At 49.5% G+C, this 21,421-nt stretch overlaps 2 protein-coding genes across 22 annotated transcripts in view; one reads left to right on the top strand and one right to left on the bottom strand.

Annotated features, from left to right (window-relative positions):
- LOC123352367 (DAB2 interacting protein) overlaps positions 1-21,421 on the bottom strand; it is a 401,633-nt gene that overhangs the window by 32,098 nt on the left and 348,114 nt on the right. For all 20 annotated transcript variants that reach the window (XM_044992350.1, XM_044992351.1, XM_044992356.1 and 17 more), the window contains 2 exons: positions 7,243-7,387; positions 4,260-4,404 (listed from right to left, as the gene is read on the bottom strand). In XM_044992350.1, the coding sequence (XP_044848285.1) occupies positions 4,260-4,404; positions 7,243-7,387 (290 nt within the window). The remainder of the gene's footprint in view (positions 1-4,259; positions 4,405-7,242; positions 7,388-21,421) is intronic.
- Positions 1-21,421, top strand: part of TTLL11 (tubulin tyrosine ligase like 11) — a 226,364-nt gene that overhangs the window by 185,547 nt on the left and 19,396 nt on the right. Inside the window, exon 10 of one of the 2 annotated variants that reach the window (XM_044992373.1) lies at positions 8,893-9,019. The exons of the other annotated variant lie outside the window; for it this stretch is intronic. Coding sequence (XP_044848308.1) covers positions 8,893-8,948 — 56 coding nt within the window. The 3' untranslated portion in view covers positions 8,949-9,019. Of the gene's footprint in view, positions 1-8,892; positions 9,020-21,421 lie in introns of those variants that run through there. 2 annotated transcript variants of the gene reach the window in all.

Below are 21,421 nucleotides of genomic sequence, written 5' to 3'. Positions count from 1 at the left end.
CTTGGGGCTTTTGGGCGCACACCCTATCTAGGAGATCACACAAAGTTAAAAAGCTCTTATATCCAGGGCCCGTCTTTTATACTGGTGCGAGGAATAGGAAGTTAATGCTGTGCAGGCATGTGTGTCAAAGACTGGTGTAAATCCAGAGTAACTGCTTTGAAGCCACTGAAGTTATTCCTGGTTTACGCCAGTGTAACTCAGGCGAGAATCCAGCCTATTTATCCCGAATTCCAGGCAAATTCACTTGGGTTTAACCCACCCGTGGATGCTGGCTCCTGCGGGTGCTTATCACCAGAGAGCCTCTTGCCTGTTTCTCCTTTTCCCCTCCCATTCCCAGCCTCCCACCTTATCCTGTTCCCAGCATGTTTTATTTACTCAGCTGGACACAGCCAGCCCCAGAAGGGAGGCTGGACAATGGGTCTGAGCAGCCGTGGCCAGGTGCCAGCAGCTCAATGGCACAGGATGCCTGGGCTGCCCGCCCCGGAACCTGCACTGCCTGTCGAGCAGGCTCTTTGTCTTAAAGCAAACAGATCCTGAGACCCTGGTGGAAAAAGCACAGCCAGACTGGGGTTCATCACAGCACGGACCATGTTAGTGAGCAGCCAGCTCTGTGGAGAGCGTCCCAGCTCCTCTGCCGAGAACGGGGGACGAGCTATGTGACAATCTGCACAGACTTGTCTCCTGCCATCCCCCTCTTGCGCTGGGCCGCCTGAGGCGTAAAGGTGGAAACTCGCATGGTCTGGGCAGAACACATTGTGCCCGGTACAGGGAGCCTGGGTGGCTGTTCTCCACCAGCACAGCCAGAACCTGGGTCTGCTCCTCCCTGCACAGCGTGGCAGACCTCCAGGATGCTAATGGAAGAGCATTCCTCCTGGTGCCAGTGCTCTGTGCCGTGCGCCCCACACCCTGCGGCTGAATGGCTTGTTATGGCTTCGTTCCTTCCGTGGCCACTAACTGGCCTGGCTTTTAGTATCGCTTTGCTACACAGAGCGCTCGCTCATCAATACATTAGTGCCTGGAAATCCCTAGCGCTGTCCTTCCTCAGCACTCCCTGAGCGCCCAACCTCTGGGCCAGGGGGATGCTCCGAGTTGACGTGCTGCCACGGTCGGTAGTTCCCGTTGGACAGTAGCTTTGGCTTCCCCTTCCAATCCTGGCAGAGTGCTCTGGCCACATGGCTGGGGACCCTGCCTGATTAGCACATTTTGGGGTGTGTTGTTTTCCTCTGTGCTCAGGGGATGAATGGGTCCTGCCTGTCCCTCCTCTGGGTTTGTCTCCTCACCCGGTACATTCCCCCAATCGCCACTGAAATCACCTGTATTACCCCCGCCCCCCTTCTAGACCTGTCTCCACTGACAGTTCAGCACTGACCAGCAGTTACCCATGGAGACACTGGAGAGTCCCATCACTACCTTTAGCTCTGAAGCAGTAACTCCCTGCTGAGGGAACAGGTGGCACATGCGGATCTCTTTAAATGTCACTGGGTGTGTCTCTCTCCTCAGTGTCTGTCTGTTTCATCTCTCTCCCTTCCCTCTCCTTCTCAGCCCATCTCTCTGTCCCCAGCTCATTTCTCTGTCCCCCTTCTTAATTCTGCTCTGTTTTTCCAACTCTGAAATGCTCAAGGTCCCCTGAACAAGAACAATAGTTAATTTATAGCCATGTGGACTTGACGGAGGGGGGACATTTAAAAAAAATGAATGGTCTCAGCAGAAAGCTGCATACAGTAGAGATCTGCTTCCGGCACCCTCTATAAAAGCCCAGGGCCATTACAAATTCTCTACCCCAGGCCTTCCAAATCACACTGGCTAAATCCTCCTCCTCTGGCTCTGGCTTAATCCACATAAATGGGCAAAACCCCTTTACTTCATGGTACTTGCCCAGTAAGACTGGAATCCTTTAAGCAATTTAAGGGTTGAACAATCTGGACAGGTTGAAGAGTTACTGAAAAATACCCCTTTAAAATGTATGTGACAGCAGCACACGCAGTAACGCCAAGTGCTCTTTGCTAATGCAGGATGGGAGTCGGAGAGACCACAAATGTTTAATTGTACAATGAAGGATGGAATTCGGTTAGCAGGCCTTTATGCGATGGAGGGGTCCACAATTCATTACCCAACTGTCCTATAACGAGCTTCTGCAGGCTGAAATTTTGCTTACAGTGAAACTTTCCAGATGTCCAAATCATGCCATAATTGTAACAATTTTCAGTTATTGTGAACCTCTTCCCTCTCTCCAGCAGCTCTGCCTGCAGACTCTGCCACTCTATTTTTAAAGCAAGATCTTTAACTGTCAGGGTACCTCGGCCAATCCAAAACACTCGTCAGCCCAATTATTCCTGAAGAATCAGTGCACAACAATGCCCTGAGAACAGCATCCCAGCTGCTTCAGCCTTTTCCTGAAGGGAGGGCTGGAGGAACACATCTCCCCACTGCATCTCTGACTTCCCCTGGGTCTCTTTTCTAGCTTATTTCTACCTTGACCTTTTAATGGCACCTCAGTTATTTTTAGCCAGAAATTAATTCAAACAAACAATAATTTGCATCTCTGTCTTCTTCCATCTGTAATTTGCCAATGACTGAAGACATCAAGTGTCACTTGTGGGAAGTGCAATTCCTGAGGCGAAGAGAGCAATTAACTGGCCCATTGTAAGTTCTATGCCACCAGGAGAAGAATCTGCCCTTTTTGCTTCTTTGTGGTGGATACAGAAGGTCTGAAGTGAGGATTTCTTTGGCTGCCTGTTCTCTCCCTGAGAAATATCAACTCTATTCCTTCCCAGGTTTGCCAAAGGACCTATTGGATGTCTTGGGAGATTATCCAGTGAGAGTTTTCACACCGTCCTGAAAGGGCTGGAGGATGAACCTTTAGCGGAAACTTCCTTTCTCCAGAACGATCAGAAACATTAATGTTAAACGGCATTAATAAAAACTAAAGCCAGAGACTTAAGCAGTCTGATAAAACCCCCATCCATTTGCTCAGGTTTCATTCGCCAGAGTCTGGTGATGTCATCTGGACCCAAATCTCTAATGTAAAAAAAAAAAATGGCAGGACAACAAAAAATGAGGGAGGAAACTCTTTCAGGCCCTTCTTTATCCACCAAAGCAGCTCAAAAGGGCACAAGCTCAACTTTTTCCCTTTGCAGGGCATCTTTAAAGGGAGCATCAGGGATGGGCCCCACGGAGTTGTGGCTCCTACTGCCCTGAATACTAGAAAACACTCTGTATAGATAAGCACCACCACAAACCGAATGCCCAAAGAGCTAAGCCCGCTGTGATCAGCATACGCCATTAGCGTTTGTCTACCCAAGCCAGCTCCAGCCAGACCTCCAACAGCCCCAGCCTCCATCACTTCACAGCTGAGAAGCTGCTGCCAAGAGTGGTCCGTGATTCCAGGCGAGAGCCCTGTGCAAGTGAAGTGAGGAATTCCCCATTCAAGTGGGAATCAATGCACACACTGAGCCAAATTCAGGTCTGATTAACAGCGGCGGAGTTCCACCTGCTAAGCTCCGGTCTTGCTGGGGAAGGCGTATCTTGGTCTCTTGCTCCACTGCCCTTGCCCAGTTTTGCGTGTGTGCTAGGAATCACTAGGAATGCTAAAGAAGAATCACTGAGTCAAGTGATCCCACTGAAAAGAAATGTAAAAGCAAAGCCACACTGCGGCTAACACCACGCTTGCCTTGTTCTCTCATGACACTGTGGAGGAGGGCAGAGTCTCGCCCCTTGCAGACAATGGGCACACAAAGCTGGGCACAAACTGATTGTCACTGTGATCACTTTTTGTAGAAAAAGAATGTGAGGTTTCCCAAAACGAAGTCAGTTTTTGCAAAACACTTGTCACTGTGAAAAGGGCACATTTCTGCAGCCATGACCACCCTCGTTCTCTTCCCAGGCAAGACCCAAAGGTGCCCAATAAGAAGCTGAGAGTGTTTGCAGCGTGCACACGGAAGGAGGAAGTGACATTGCCTCCTGCTTCCCTGCACAGCACCCCAAGGGTCCTGCTTCTGCTCACTTGGATACCCCACTCCCTGGTGGGCTGGTGTCCCGGGGTAGCCCCCCAGCTGAAAATGAGAACTACAACTCCCAGCAGCTACTGAGGGCATCTGCAACCTACGGGGCTCTGGGAATAGCTGTCTTTCATCACCAGAAGAAAGGACAATGCAAAACAGCCCGAGTGCTGCGATGGTACATTCCCCACCTACAGCAGTACTCTGTCTGCAACAGCGTAAAAGCATGTGGAGGGAAATGAGGGTTGTAGGGATACTGACCAGTAAGAATTGATGATTTTGCAGAAGGCCAGCTCGCAGCACATTTTCAGGTTGCTCTGATGTTCAGGAAGGTCCGAGGATGAGCACTTACTGGGGTCCACCTCACAATTTTCATCTGATTCATACAGAGCTTTGATGAACTCTCCTACAAAACAGAAAGACAGAGAGAGATGGTCTTTGCTGGCAAGGTAGAAAGGCATTCCACAAGCCCCAGTGTATAAGGGGTTAACCTGGACCCTGGCCTGTCACATGGGTGATAAAGAGTGGGACTATAAGGATACCTAGCGGGAAGGGCGAGGCTGGCTAAGAGCCTGCAAGGTGTCTGGGGATTCGGACCCACTGTTCTGAGCGGCTTATTTTTGTCTGGAATCCTTTGTTTATGGATCAATACTAGAAAACCTGGAGGAAAGGGACTGAAACCCTGGCTGGTGAGTGTCAGTCTCTTCCCCCGGCTGACAGTTCTAGTGACGTGTCCCGAGGCAGTGACATGGAAATTCTGCCGTAATGCTGCTTTGCCAAAACACAACTTTCCTAGGGTGCTACTTGCCCTGATTTCCCCCAGGATGGTGCCAGTTTGGACAGATCACTCCCGTGTGCTACGCTAGCAGATGGGATGTTACCAAGTCCACACATGCCAGGGCAATTTGTGAGGTCCGGACTCGGCAGCATGTCATTGTGATCTCAGCTGACAGTGTTCCGATGCTAGAGATTGCGCCGGTGACAGGTTACGACATGGTCACGGGCCACAGGAGAAATGGGCAGTCGAAGTGGGAGATCCCAGAAGGAGTTTTACTGGTTGGTTGATTTAGAGCTAAACCACCAGGCAGTGTCACGTCAAGGTCATTCTCCTCGTTTCCCTTCACTCACGTTTGCCAGTTGATCATTCATTACACTCCCTGTGTTACATGTTATGGGCCTGATTCACCCCTCCCTCATACTTGCACCACCATTTCTACCTGTGCACGGTGGGCAGAACTATCACCATTCGGACTGGGGGGTGTTTTACCCCCCCATCCCCCAACTTCTGCACAGGAGTAGCTGACCACACAAGGAGCAAGGCAGTGGGAGAGTCAGACGCAGGACAGGCTCCAAGGGAAGTGGTGGAGATACAGGGGAGAGACGTTAATAGGGATACAGGCAGGATTTGGCTGCCTTTCTGCATCTCCAGGGGCTTCAGGACCAGCCTGCCAATCCGGACAGAACAAAGCTCCCTGGGAAGGTGTCTGGTTGGGCTGGATATCGCAGGAGAACCACCTTCCCCAGCAGGCTGTGCTGCTTCAGGTTCTGCTCCCAGGCAGTGCAGATGGGTTTGCAAAAAGAATCTGTTTGAGTTCTGGGAAGAGGTTCAGTTTCCCTTTTCACCCCAATCCGCTTGCCTATCCAACAATTGCTGACCACGGGCTCTTCCTTGGCCAGCTCCCTTCTGTGTTTTCTCCCTTCTATTGCCCAAAACAGGATTTAGTGATTTACCGGAGAGCCTGTCCCATGTATTTTCCACTCAGCCGGCCAGCTTTTGAAACCTCTCCGTTTGCTCCAGGTGATGCCTGCTGTGATATCCTGCCCCATTAAAGCAGGCAATATGCACTATTGTGTTACCCTGCCACACAAAGATGAATTGTTTCCTTCATCACATATCTACCGACAATCCGCACCCCAACCAGTGAACAACTGCTGCAGCTTCCCCTGCACCAGCCTGGAGCAGTGGGAATATCTGCAATCTAGCCCTGGAAATTCTAGCCCTTCATTAATCTTCCGACTTCTTAGCATTTTTAAAGGTAATCAGCTTACAGACTTACCTTCAGCCAGAAATCGTTAGAAAGTAGAAACAAATAATATCCCTTTTTTAAAACTCTCCTGAGGTCTGCTGGTTTGATTGAATTTGCCTGAAAACCCCTGGTCTCCATCTCTACTATTTTTAATCTGGTACTTCTGCTTTTTGGCATTAACAATCACCTCCCACCTAATGTTATGTGACCCTATTGCCGGGATCTTGCCATGAATTTACTCTGAATGAGAAGGAAATTAACAGCTAGATAAACGGGGATAATGTATGAATGTGCATCAGATCAGACAATGGATCCAGCAAGCCCTCTATTGCGTCTCTGGCTGAGTCTAGTACATTATGCTTCAGAGGAAGGCAATTCATCCCCCACCTTTCCCCCAACAGCACCTGACCATTGTGCAGTGCTGCCCATGTGGGACTTCTCACGGACCTTCCAAAGTTGATCAGCTTTTGCCCTGAAGCAGAAGCCATAATTATCTTGATTTGTGGCAGTGTAGCTGTTGTCTGGGTCATAAAGTTATCCAGCCCTTTTTAAAACCGGCATGAAGGGTTTCTGACAATCTGGAATAACTCAAATTTGTGAGCTCTCATCAGATCCATTAGTGATCAGGGGAAAATCAGACTGGGGTCACTGATTTGCTCTCTAGGTGGAAGGATCCAATAAGGCCTGTGAGACACTGCGAATGCACGTCTGGGGAGCCGGGATGCTATGGCAGAAGACCTGGTGCATAACATGATTTAAAAGTATTAATGTGCTTTCTCCTCTGAAAGTAGATTAAAGGCTAAGATTAGATAACTCAGCAGTGACCTCAAGGCGGCCCCACAGAGCTGTAAAGCATGGCCCTCTGCTGTTACTTTGGGGCAGCCCACACAGACTACATGCTTCAGCATCTGATGCTCCATCTGGATCCAAGTGGCCTGACTGCATTGCATGCTGGGATTTGTAGTCCCACAGGCTGCACCCCCACACTAATCTGCAATCTGCTCCCTTTTATGCAATATACACGCAGACCGTAAGCTCCTGACAAACTGCCAGAGCAGCCCTCTGCTGGGTAAAGTTTTGATGCCCCTGATATAACTGAAGGCAGGCAGTGCTGAGTTCATGTTCCTTCCATAATGGAGAACACAAGAGACCGCAGAGATTAAGGCGTTTCGTGGGGTACATCCAACCACCCCACCCCTGCTCCTGCCTGCACATACCTAAGGCATCCTGTAAGTACTTCTGCCCCACCAGCTTCAGGTACTCCTCGATGGCTTTCGTGGCCAGCGTGTTCTCTCGGAAAATGAGGTGCTCATTTTCACCACAGCGGTCAACTTCGGACATCATCAGGTCAGTCAAGAAATCCTGAAAGGGAAAGTCCATTGTGGGTTATCACTTACTGACCCGTGCGTCATTTAGCAGAGAACACACCGATCCTCCTTCTCCACGGGGCTCTCACATTCGCAGGGGGCCAGGCCACGAAACCCTCTAGCTTCTCCTGCATGTATCAGTCACTTCTTTACTAACCCTGCCCCTTCTCCAGCTCCCCCGCAACTCCTAACAAAGGAGACGAGCAGCACAATACATCTCTGAAGAGTTATTTTTTAGCCATCTGGAAAATAAGCCATTCTAGCCCTTATGCATTTTCAACACTACCACCACCATCGTCTTCACTGCGGGCCCACTTTTTAAACGGGTCTCAACCCAGCCTCCTGGTTTTTTGGGGCACAATTTTGTCCACCCTGTTAACTGCAGCTGCATTTAGACACCTAACTACAATGGCAGCAAAACAGCTAGACAATGTTCAAATGCCGTTTGTTGTGCCCCGGTTAATAGCTGAAAATCAAGCCCATAATATGCACCAGGATACTTCAATGTCATATTTACTCTAGTATTCAGGCAAATAAACAGTACTGCCACATTCCCGCTGATGGACTCGTTTCCAGTTTGATATGCATGGAATCCAACTGCTCATTAATCTCTGTGTTGCCCAGCGATGTGCCTGGTGAGTGGGGGCAAAACACGCTGCCAGCACTGCCCTCTGCATCAGTGAGGGCTGACCTTGCCTTGCCAAGTCTAACAGCACATCCGCACTCCAAAGAGCACCACTGTGTTTGCTACAATAAAGGGGTTAACGGGGGAAGGCAGGAGGGTCACCTGATTCCCCATAGTATTCAGTTGGCAGTAGCTCTGAGTGCAGGTTAAATATTGCACAGTTTTAAACTGTGCTAAGAACACCTGCGCCTACTGTTATCTGCATTGCTAATAACATGTTTGCTCTGGAATTCTGTTTAAGCCCCAGGACTGCTCTGGGTACTGAAAGGTGTCCTGCCCCTTCCCACCACTTTGACATTCATTTGGAGGGCAGAAGGGAAATCAGCTGCCAGATACTGTGTGAATTACCCACATTAAACCTCTGACTGTTGCCTCCTGCAGGAAAGAAAGAGAGAGAGAAATGCTGACAGGTAAATTTACTTATACAGCTGAAGACATTTTTTAAACTGCCTTCCACTAAAACAAAATCTTGTGCTTGGTGATAACTCTTCACAGAGATAATGAAATTCTCCTTCCTTCGGCTTCCATAACTATCTGTAAAACACACAACCCGTTGGCTGGGGCATGAATCATAGAATGCAATGCCCATCTCCAAGCCTTGTGCTGTCATTCCCCAAATAAATACCGTGCAGTCAGTGGGCCAGCAAGGTACATGCATAGCTTGGAAGAACCTCATGGTTTCTCATGTCCATGAATCTGCCCCACCCGGCTATCACGGGCATAGCAGAACGATGTCAAGGAAGGCAAATGAGTCCGGGCTGCACTGTTTTCTCCCCTTCAACAAATAATGACTCATTCACCTTCCCCTTTTACAGAAACCAACACTGCAGACATGGGACAGACATGCTGGGGTATCCCAGGATTAAACTAATAAGCAGCACATTCCAGGAAGACCTCCAGTCTTAATTCTGAAGATTTTCAAAGAGATGGGATCTGAATAGATTTTCTTCACTTTGGGGACCCATGAAATCCAGTCAAACCCTAACACCAGCCATCTGACTCCAAGACCAAGCCAGATTTGCTCTCAAAGAGGCAGCATTGGTATTGGGAGAGGGGCGGTCCCTGGGAATCAGTTTTCCATTAGCGAGAAGGAGGTGTTTCTGATGATGGGTGTGTGTACAGTGTAACACTTGATACTCCAAGGCTCAGGCCAGATAATCTGACTGGGGTCTCAGACTTTGGAGGTTTCGTTTGATCCCACCCCCGCACACTTTCCAGTAAGAAAGTGATGTCCAGACAGGGGAGGAAGGACATACTCTTCAAGATAACTAAGTAATATAGTGATGCCAGACTGACAGCCCTGGAGCCTGTCATCCATGGACACTCACAGGCATAATAGTACAGGCTTCCCCCATCCACTGTCCTGCCAAATATGCCTCACCCGCGGCCTGCGGGTGAGACAGTCATTCGGGTTCCACGCCCTGGCCGTGGCCGCTCAGGCTGCCTTCAAGGGGGCAGTTAGTTCTAGTCTGGATGTTTATTTTGGATGTAGACACCTGCCCACGAGGAGCTGAATTAAGACACATCAACTCATCTCACGTAGGCCAAATGGGGATAAAATTTCAGTCACTTTCCAACCTGTGTTGAATTTGAACTGGTTACCTACAAGCAAAGGAACTATTGAAGTGATACACGGCCCGTTCCAGCCCCAAGCGACTTCATTCTTTACCGACACTGTATTGTTGTGCCTCTTTCATGGAAAAAAAGAAAAATCCAGACGGTTTACAGTACATTCTGCACTGAAAAAAGGAAGAAAGATTGATAGTGATGGTGAAGCACTACGAGGTCCGGTTCCTCAGCACAGACCGACAGCTGTAGTGCAGCTCACTGACGTGATTGATGGCCACTGCCTTGCTCTCCCCTTGTTAGGAAGATTAGACATATTTACTGTAAGTGGAAATAAAGTGATACCCAGTCGTATTTTAACATCCGCCTCCATCCTTCCGAACACCTTGTCCAAAGGCAAGGCTCATGTGCCAACCGCGATCAATAGGGGCAGCAATTCTGATCAGCACGTAAGACCAATACTACTGCTAGTCCTGATTGCAGCTCATGAATTAGTCTAACTGGTCTTTAGTGATGCCTGGGTACAGAAGTAAATGCCAATCTTCCATTGCACGTGAGATGCGGAGTCAGTGCCCCACAGGGCAAACACTGAATCCAGGGGTCCGCATAACTCCAGCTGGGACAGTACCGCACCATCCGAATGCCTATGTGGTCTGCCCTGCATTAAAGAAAGTATGTGCAATAATATGAGCAGCTACAATAATAATAATGCTCCTTTGCATCTTCTAGGTGCTTGGCAGGCACCTCTTCAGTTCCTGCAACTGCTGACTCCTTTTTAAAACGAATTAACATTTCATTGAAATAAAAACAAAAGCCCAGCAGGACATAAACACACAACAGGGCGCGTGAAGAGAACATGTGGCGCTGAATCATATACCAGTCTCGGTGCAGCTGTGTAGGCTATGAGCCATGCAGGTACAGAATCAATGTTCATTACGTAGATTCCCTGCCCCACCCTGCTACCCATTCTGTCAGGAGGCCTTCGGATCCCATTCCGCTAAGTGATGCATCGACACAGGCACTCGATACGTTCCATTTACTTTTCCCTAACATTTCAGCAGAGGCAATGACATGATTCAAACGTACAGTCTTTGGAGTATGAATGTACAGCTGCACTTGTTGAATTACAGGGCAGGCTGACACAGCTCCAGTGCCAGAATGGGAAAGATCTTAGCAGCACTGGCAGTTTAATTTACAAACGTGGGTGTAATCAGCTGAGGCGCATAACACTTCCCTGTCTGGAAAAGTCCGATATGATTTGATAGGGATGCAATCAAGTGGGCTCTAGAGAAACTCTGGAGACCGACAGAAAGCAACAGAGAACAGGAGCCTTCCTTCAGAATTCTGAAGCCATCCTGTAGAATGTAACAAAGAACAATGTACCTGCCAGATCATTCTATAGGTTGGTTTCAAACTCCTGTAGGATGTTCCCATAAAGGTTACAGACAGGCATCACCAGGCACACGTCATGGGAAAGCAAAACCATCAGGGCAGGTTGGGGGCAGTCCGTAACGGGGAGGGCTTCATTGTACACACAGGGGCATGCATGGCTGCAGCACAGCTGGGCCCAAGCACCCTGACCAATTTCACAAGCCAGCTGGATGTGACTTCCACAGGCCTGGCGTTCACAGGGCTGGGACCGACGCGCCAGCAGAGCCTTCCCTGCGCAGGAACCTCGATAACGAAAGACAAGCTTTAAAAAAAAAGTCATTCAGATTATTTCTCTAGACAGAGAATCTCTCCGCTTGTGGGCCCAGGAAGCTCCATAATTCTCTGGCAACCAAGCAGGCATGAATTTCCCTCCCCTCGCTGTTTACTCTGCCTTCTTCCCCTTTTATCAGAGGAGCTGAAAAATAACTTTAACCCCCCTGCTCAAATCCCTTTAGCTGCTATCTGTGTAACTCTATCACCTTCATCTTCCTGGGTTTCTCCTGTGTATGTTTCAATTCCAAGCAGCAGCTCAGGCTGACACAAGGTGCTGATTCTTAATTAGCAGCCGCTGACCTTGGCTTTGCCTGATACTCTTTCCTGTCACTTTCCCAACATACTAATTATCTCAGGACCATTGAGTTTTAGAGTTTCTCTTAGCCAAGTATTTGCTTTTTTTTTTGGTCAATTGAGGACTTGGCTGGGAGCTGGAACAACTCCTGGCTGCAGGGCAGAGAGACCCAAACCCAGGCTGAGCTTGGAGTTTTGATACAAAAGCAAAACTTGGGTCGGGGGCTGAGATATATGGACCAAAGGCCTGGCCAGAAATCAAGTGAATTTTGGTGGCTTCAGCCCAGTTATAGGGCTCCTTAGAATCCACAACTTAATGCAAAACTCTGGGTGTGAGTGACCCTACATAAAGGAAGCCAAGAAGAGATTCCCATGACATGCCTGCTCTGATCATTATTACACCCTGCCCTCCAGCAGCTTGGCCCTGTGCAGAGACATGAGAAGTCAAAGTCCTTGATTATGGCAACTACATTTTAAGTCAGGAGTTCAGCCAGTGACATTGGGGAGCTGGATGGGGAATCCTGACATTGTTATTTAACAGCTAAACCACACCCCTGCAGCCGTGGGACTAAAACACAGACCCTTATGTCCCCAGGCACAGTCTTCTGAACCATTCACGTGCCTCTGGCCGGCCCAGTTTGGGTTAGCAAATGCTCTGAGAAAGGGCTGTTTGGAGAATCCCACAGCAGCTGGTTTCTAGCTGTCCAGCTCAACCCTGAGGAGGGTGGTGAAGCACTGGAATGGGTTACCTAGGGAGGTGGTGGAATCTCCATCCTTAGAGTTTACAAAGCCCTGGCTGGGATGATTTAGCTGGGATTGGTCCTGCTTTGAGCAGGGGGTTGTACTAGATGACCTCCAGGGCGAGGGGACCGGTGGGAGGAAGGGGACTGGGAAATTACGTGTAAAGCACAGTGAGATCTTCTCGGGAGAGAGGCACCAGCAGCCCTAGGTGGTACAGTGCTGCTCCCCTGCAGGTAGCCGTGTGGCTGTGGTTCACCGGGATGGGATGGGATGGAATGAGCCGCTTCCCAGGGAGTGCATGAGACAGGAGATGGAGGGGAGCGAGCGGCCTGGCGAGGCCTTCTGGTAGTGCATTTGTGACAGCATGTGGGCCCTGATGTTCTAACCCAGGCATGAGGGTCGGGTTGCACCTGCCTCTGGCGGGAGGCTGCGAACTCCAAAATAAAACTCTGATCATAAATAACAAGCAAGTTTATAGGCAAATGCGGCGCATGCCTCTGTGGCTTTAGAACAGTGGTTCTTAACCCACGGGCCGCATGCGACCCAATTAGCACACAGGTGTGGCCAGCCTGCATGCTGGGGTCTGCCAGGTTCCCAGGTTGCCCTGCAGCCCAGCGCGGCGGGGGTGGGGCTGCCGGCCGGCTTGCCCCACATTGTGCAGTCCAGGGCGGGTGGGCGGGCAGCCAGCCGGCCCCGCATGGAGAGGATCTGGGGTCAGGGTCCGGGCTGCCACTGCCCTGCCACCTGGTCCCTTCGGCCCAGGTAACACACTGTAATAAGCTGAGAATCACTGCTTTAGAACATTGGTCAGAAAGCGTTCACAGTCTCAGCCAGAGCTGAGGCACCTGGTACGTCCAGTGACAGCTTCGACGGGGGTTGAAGGGAAGTGTCTTGTTTTATCTGAACCAGTTTGCCTGGCCCTAATTCCGAACAGCTGCTGCCCATTGTCTCCGCTCTTCCTCCCAATGCCCATGTCTCCACCCTGCTGGACTGGGGCAGAGAGGGGGCAATATGATCTATGATCTTAAAAGAGAACTGGCTACATTCATGGTGGCTAAGTCCATTAATGGCTATTAGCCAGGCTGGGTAAGGAATGGTGTCCCTAGCCTCTGTTTGTCAGAGGGTTGAAATGGATGGCAGGAGAGAGATCACTTGATCATTGCCTGTTAGGTTCACTCCCTCTGGGGCACCTGGCATTGGCCACGGTCAGCAGATGGGATACTGGGCTAGATGGACCTTTGGTCTGACCCAATCTGGCCGTTCTTATGCTCTTACCTGGAAATCCAAATTCAAGTGGTCAGTTGCTCCTTGACAACAGACAGGCTGGGCCCACAAGTCCCATTACATGCAACAAGGCCAGCAGCTAACTATTGGCCCTGAACTTTGGAGAACTGATTGAAAAGTCCACGGTGTAAAAAACAAACAAACAGCACCCCTCAGAAAAGCAACCCTTCATCACGGATGTCAGAAGGCGTGAGAAAGCACATTAATTGCTAAGCTCAAACAAACACACAAAAAATAATGGGAAGAAAAAGCTTCTTCACTAGAGACTAACCAGGAGAGGAGCAGGCAGCTAATTCACTCAATCAATAATTCTGACACTCCTTGCCCCCAGGTTGTCTTTCTGCACCACAATGGTTATGCTTAAACCTGCATCTGCCCTGGAGAATGTAAAAAGTATTAAGAGAAAAGCCCATCCTGTGTTTCAAGTATTGGACTGAGCGTCGTGACAGACAGCTCGTAATTTTCATCAACAGATCTGCCAATGTCAAACATGAATAAAACTCTGTAATAAAATCACTCCAGAAACAAACAAACCGACCAACCCCCCCACCCATGCTGCAAAGGGCCAGGAAGCCTTTCCATTTGATTTAATAAGCCTGGATACATGCTCTCCCACATGCCTTTTGTGCCCCCCGGCTCCCTCGCTCCCGCTCCCATGCATGGATGCTCTTCCCTCCAACCTGTGCTGACAGGTGCACTCCTGCCTGAATGGATCGGTAAGGCCCCAGTCCTCTGGAAAAGTCCCAGTAGGATTTAATAGGGATGAAACCAATAGGGCTCTATAGACAGTTCTCTAAAAGTCTATAGACGTTAACAAGGAATAAGACCCTTTCTAAATGGTTCTGGAGCCATTCTATACAATTCTGTAGCCGGAGTGTCATTCTCTACTCAGTTCCATGGGCTGTTTCCATAAGGGACAGCCCACATCTGAGCTCCAATGTGTCTGTCTGTACATATACATCCTTCTACGCTTCCTGGGGCACGCGTCCATGTCTGCTGCAACCCTCTGGATGTAAACACACAGCCAGCCGGCTCTTCAGCACAAGGAAAGCACAAGGCGATACAAGGGACGTTTCTTTGGGCGAGGCAATGAGCAAAAGAGTGAAGAGCAGCAACGTTTCCTAGTAAGGAAAGGCCTTTCCAGAGGCATAACAGGCAGCAAAGGTCTGGGACCACGAATCCTGCTCAGATTGTACTTGGAGCATTTTATAACCTCGCCAACCTGGAGAATGTTTACACAAGATCTAACCTGCACCTTTAAAAGAAACGCTCACAGCTGGAGGCGCAAGGGGTTTATTTAGCCAGCAACGTTAATGAGAGCTGCAGAGCTATGCCCCCCACACCTGCTGCTCTGAACCGCACTCCCCCTTGTGCTGGAGTTTACTGTAGCTAACATCATCACCGACTGGTGGGCAGATTGATTTTGAAATGACAAGGTTCCGCACATCACAAGCCTGACTAATAGGACTGACTTAACCTTAAGAGGATTGAACTGATAAGGGCAATAAGATTACTAGCTGTCCCAAAGACTGGCCCCCGAGGGGGGCGGAGGAGGGTGGGGCGGGAGTTGTGCTAGGGTTGGCAGGGCTGGATCGCACGTGTACTAATGACAGAGACAAGGCAGGGGAGGTAATAGCTTTTATTGGACCCAGTTCTGTTGGTGAGAGAGACAAGCCTTCGAGCTTACATGGAGCCCCTCGTCAGGTCTGGGAAAGGGACCGATGTATGTGTCCTCCTGTCAGGAGTCCCTGAACTTCAGTGTTTGAGTAGCAGGATAACAAGATGCCCTTTGATTACAGATGCCTGTTTGGGAAACAGCTGCACTGTGGCAGAATTTCCTGAAGAAACCCAACCACCACCCCCGTTTTGCACAAATAAAAAAATACATCAAAAATGGTACAAATGGCAGATTTTGCGGCGGGGGGAGGGTGTGGTAGTTACACCTGTGGAATCAGTGTCAGCCCCTCCCCAGTGAAAAGCCTGGGGCTGGACACTGGCATGCTCACTATTACCAGGTGTGAAGAAAACGCACCCCCCCGGCATTCTCTTATCCTGTGTTTCTCAAGGACCGGCGCTGGTCCCTGAAATCTCCCTGTAACAGTTTAGGAAGGCAGCAAGCTGGTCCCTGGTATCCAATAGGTTGAGTAACACTGCAAACCCACATCATTCATTGTTCAGGGAATGCACTTGCTGTCAAGGTATATTTTTAAATTAAACAGTATGGAGTCCAGCACTTCTGAGCAAAGCACCGTGTCTCCTGATATTCATGATCACACATACAAAATTGGATTAGTGTGCGATGGAAGAAGCTGAGTTTGGAGAAGGAAAACATATTCCAGTTCAGTTCTAGGCTTACACTACCCAACAGCAAAACATTTGATTTTTAAAACATATTGGCAGTTTTCTGAGTGTCCCTTAAATACATTTAAAAACACCATGTAAACTAAAGCAGCCAGCTGAGACCGTAAACTATAAAACATGTCCAAGACAAAGGCCGACAGAGATGTTCTGGCAGCAGCTGGGCTCTCAAGCAATGAACAGCCCCGAGAACACAATTAAGTGGAATCAAAATTCTTTTCACAGCACAACATGGAGCCAGTAATACCTTGTTAAAGCTCCATATATGCAATAGCCATGAAATAATAGCCCGTGTTGTGCCACTAGCCTACCTGAGCCCAGTGATCACCCCTGACTGTGCCAGAGCCAAATGGGTTTCAGAACTGACCCTTCAAGTGACAGTTCCGGGAAAACAGACAAGGAAAATGCACAGAGGTAGAACTGTTCCAACATCAACATCTCGGAAGGGACATACCCTGGCCTGCAGCGCTACAGAACACCAGCAGAAGAGCGAGCGCTGCTCCTTGACATGTCTTTTGGGGGCTAGATAACCACCGAAATAAGCCAGAAACAGAACTTCACCTACGAAGCCCTTCATCTATCAGAACTGGGGGAAAGGCGGCAGGCCCATGATTTTGGTTCCACATTCCAAGCTGATAGGGGCTAATTTTCCAGCTTTTGTTTGGATGTGGCCAGTGTCTTGTGAAATGATGGTGGCTATCTCGTAAGAACAGCTGATCTCTCAAGAGTTCTGCCATCTTGGCCAATGCTCATGAGATTTTGGTGCTTTTGATTCAGCCTCACAACCAAACCCTGGGCCTTAGTCTAAACCTAATATGGATCCAGATCCTCAGACTGCCTCTGGTCTCATTCCCACCAGTGAGATGGGATTGAATTTGTGAGATAAGCACCTGTTTCTCCTACCCCACACCATGAAGGCCCACGTTGAATGAACAGCGGATTTCCCCGGGGATCTGTACTCGCTCCGATGCTCCTTAACACGTATACAGCTGACCTACCTCCCACCTTGGCAATGAAGTTTGTAAATGCTGATGATCTCTGCCTGGTAATAGCTATGAGGAGCTGGAGACCTGCCTGACCCTGACACCTTTGCCAAGTACTTTTCAAAGTGGCAACTTAACCTATACATATTAAAGACAGTGCCATCCATCTTGCCAACTGGTTAGCTCATTGACAGCAGCAGGTTGTTCTGAGCAACAAGCCAATCGTTTTTGAACTGCACCCTACTTATTTGGGGATAAAGGTTGACAGCTCTCTGTCCTTTCAACAACACATCGAGAAGATGAGCCACAAACTAGCTGAGAGTCACACTCCTCTGCAGGCTTGCCTGCAACTCACGGGATGCTAGTTCTGCAACCCTATGGACATCTATCAATGCCTTGGTTTTTCCACCTGCTGATTACTGTGCGGCAGCATGGGGCTCCAGTTGTCACTGTGGCAAGTTGGACTCACTGATTAACTCTGCCCTTCATATCATTACTGGTGTGACCTGGACAACTCCAGTCTCCAATCTTCCAGTCCTGCTGATTGAGCATGAAAGCAAGGTCCTGGCTGCATTACCATGCACAGCCAATGATCGAGACAGCGTACTTCACAATTTCACCTGAAAGCCACGCCAACAGCACCAGAGAAAGTCAAGATGTCCCTTTTCTGAAATAGCTGACCCTGTCAGACAGCACGTCAGACACAGTCTTTCTAAGGAGTAGCAGCAGCAGGTGATGTGGGACTAAATTTTGGATCGATGGCTCATTTCTTGGCAGATAGACAAAGCAGATCTAGGTCCCTTAGTCTTGCCAGCTCAGTTCTTGCGTGCCCCTCTGAACCACATGAACCAAAAGATCCTTCCTCGCTACAACAGGGTATGTTGGGTTTTAACTTACATCTTCACTGTTGGGTTTCTTTAGCGCCTTGCCCTGCCCTGTGGAGCTCAAGAACAAAGAGCAGGCCATCTGGCCAAGGACTGCTCTCTTTCTCACTGGGATGGTGGACGGAGGTGCTGATGTGGCCATCATAGAGTGGCTTCATCACTGACCAAGCATCCAATTCATTGTTTATGCTGTCAGAAGCCATGCACCAGAAGACTATAAAGGCAGGATAAAAACGCAGAACAAAGAGAAGCCCCGTTGCAGCACAACCCCCTCCCCCGCCCTCGCCACTGCAGGAAGCCTGCATGAATGCTCTGGACAGAGTCACAATTTTCTGGGGCACCTGGGGCAGTGTCTCAGATTAAGAAATTGCCTTGGGATGAGCCTACCTTCTTCCCCTCAGCTGTATGCACTCTAGCCCTCCAGGGGGCTAGGACTGCGCCACAACGCAAGCTTGAGACACAGCAATCTCTGTTGTGGGTTAGAGCAGCCACCACAAAATGGGAGCTAGGCAGCAGCGGTCAGCAGTGAAGCAGGGGGACTCCTTGGTTCTGGCATGACCAAGTCCCAGCTGCCTACGAGACTGGTGGGATCCACTACTGGTAGCTCCAGATGACTGCGTGGGGAATGCAACTTGACTTGCAGCTAGTGCAGCGCTATAAAGATCAATGAACCGATGTCTCCCCTCAGTGAACACCACAAGGAGACAGTCGCAGTGCACAGGGGCTCCCATCCGGTGCCAGTGGAATAAGCAGATTACCCACCTGGCCCTCTCGTCAAACACATGCACAAGCAGCTCTGCCAGAGCTCAGGGCGTCCCCCATCCGTGAAAGATGCCATTCCCCACCACCTTGGCAGTCACTGCCCGCTCACTAGGCTCATCTCATTTACCGCACAGCTCCCTGCAAGGCAAGTGGCAATTAAAAAGGTCATGTTGGTAATTGCTCAATTACAAAGCTTAATAGGTTCCCTGCAAAATGCACATGTATTGGAAGGCGATCTTTCAGTCGGAAGTGGCAGTTGCATTGCTTTGTGGGTTTGTTAGACTGCAGTGTCGTACTGTGCTTTGCATATGGAACAGACACCTGGGTATTATGGGTGTATTACTCTACGCGTGGATGGATCATGTGCTTATCTAATGGCCTGGCACAGCCAGAGGCTGTGACCTTGAGGGCACATCCAAGACCTGGCTGTTTTCTCAGGCCTTTGCCGGAGTGACCATTACACAATGCATTTGGCTTGTGTTAGCAGGCTAGTCCTTGTACAATCACTTGGAAGAGGCGTGTTATTACTCGGATACCCTGACGTAACACCAGCGCTGGGCACAGACCTTTACAGGAATAGCTGACCCAGTCCCTGCCCCAGAGAGCTTTCAGTCTAAGTTACACAAGCCTAGGACACAGAGACAAAGGGAGGCAACAGGAAAAAGATAAAGCCAACAGCATGTCTGGTGAGCTCACAAGTCAATCGTGAGAGCTGGGGAATTTCCAAAGGGAGACTGCGGTCAGCACAGGGGAGGAGCAAGCAGCACAGGGGGCAGGTGGTGAGAAAATGAGGCATATGGAGGAGGAAAGAGATTGTTCTAGACCAGTGGGTCTCAACCGAAGGTACCTGGGGGTACTCAGAGGTCTTCCAGGGGCTACATCAAGTCATCTAGAGATTTGCCTAGTTTTACAACAGGCCACATAGAAAGCACTAGTGAAGTCAGTACAAACTAAAAGTTCATACAATGACTTGTTTATACCGCTCTATGTGCTATACACTGAAAAGTAGGTACAATACTTATATTGAAATTGATTTATTTTATAATTATATGGGAAAACGAGAAAGTCAGCAACTTGCCAGTAACAGTGAGCTGTGACACTTTTGTATTTTTACATCTGAGTTTGTAAGCAAGTCGTTTTTAAGTGAGGTGGAACTTGGGGTACACAAGACAAATCAGACTCCTGGAAGGGGGACCGAAGTCTGGAAAGGTTGAAAGCCGCTGTTCTAGACACAAGGAGCAGTACAATACAAGGGACAACGAGAGCAACAAGGCAAGACGACAGGGAAGCTGAGACAGGGACTGACCTGTTCTGGGCTTGTGCAGCACCCACCACAATGGGGCCCGGACCCACGCCTGGTGCTCCCACCATACATATAAACAATAGTGAGTGACAGGCGGGGGCAGAGCTGTGCAGAGCCCTGGGAAGAGGACAACGTATGGAACCCAGGAGTCCTGACTCCTAATCCCTGCTTCTAACTTCTCAGGATGTGCATTGACCGTGGTCATTTCCCACAAGCCTGGCAAGCAAGGTAGTGGACTCCTTTTCCTTTGAGACTTCAGGGGTCGTCCAGTGAGGACTTTAAAACCAGAGTCTCAACAACTTCCAGGTCTCTCTGGGGGTTGTAGGGGGGGCGTTTGTAACTTCCTTCCATGGTACTGAAAGGATCAATGTGTGGGCACCTCTAGCAATGACCTAGCTTATGGCACCGAAGAGACCAATTGAAGGAATATTGTGTTAAGACACCAAATGACTACTCAACCCACAGGCGCTTAGCGTGTAGAGCCTAAAACACCCCCCTCCAGCAGGAGGCAGCAGTGCATGAACAGAACTCACCGGTGAGAGGGGAATGGCTCTTACAGGAATGGTTTAGAAATGCCCACGTTTGTAACACACAACACCAGAAAAACCCAGTAGTGCTCTGGAGCTGCCACTCACCCTTTCGCCTCCTTTTCCGGAGAAAACGGGGCGGCGGGGTTGGGGCTCAGAAAACCAAGTAAAGGCATAATTAGCTTGACTATGGCTGTTATAAAAATATTATCAGATAGATAAACTCTTCGGGGGGGCAATTATATGGCTGCTGCCAGTTACACACATGCTAGTGAAATGGCATCCTAGGGCTGGGAACTGCACCGCTGCTTTGCAATCTGAACAGCCTTCCTAAGAAGAGGACCCCAGGGCGTGTTCCAAGAGAAACAGCCAGCTCTGTGCGATACGTCCTACCCTCTTGAGCTGCCATCCTGCACCGCAGGGCTCTGTCCTGGGATCCCCGCGCTTCCCTGGGCTGCTGAGCTTCATTCAGGAGACACAGGCTCCTGCAGCCCTCCATGTCATTCACTGTACAGCACTGCGCAGGCAAAGCTACATGAGGTCCAAACTACCACACTGCTGGGTGGCTCTGGCCAAACCCACGGGGGCCAGGAGGGGAGAGAATGGGGCACGAGTTGCAATATGTTGATTCTTTCACCCCAGCATTTCCAGTGCCAATAACCAAGGGAGACAGCAGGGAGCTTCCAGCAGGCTGCTACAGGAGGGAAGTAAATACTTCTGCTTCGGAGAGGCAAATCCTCACAGAACAAACAAAGAAGCAGCCATGTTTACCCCTCATTCCTTCATAGCCTGGGAAATATTGATTTCACATCAACAGCCAGTTAGAGCTTAGTCAGGTGGTTTTTGTTCTACCAGCCATCTGGGGAAGAGAGTTTTGATCTGTTTACACGTTTATAGAACTGGCTCAAATATTTTTAAGATGGGCCAGTAATGAATTT

This window comes from Mauremys mutica, chromosome 18 (assembly GCF_020497125.1).
Source record: "Mauremys mutica isolate MM-2020 ecotype Southern chromosome 18, ASM2049712v1, whole genome shotgun sequence".
NCBI classification, from domain to species: domain Eukaryota; kingdom Metazoa; phylum Chordata; order Testudines; family Geoemydidae; genus Mauremys; species Mauremys mutica.
Note: the sequence above shows the minus strand (reverse complement) of the source record. Positions and strands in the feature narration are given on the sequence as shown.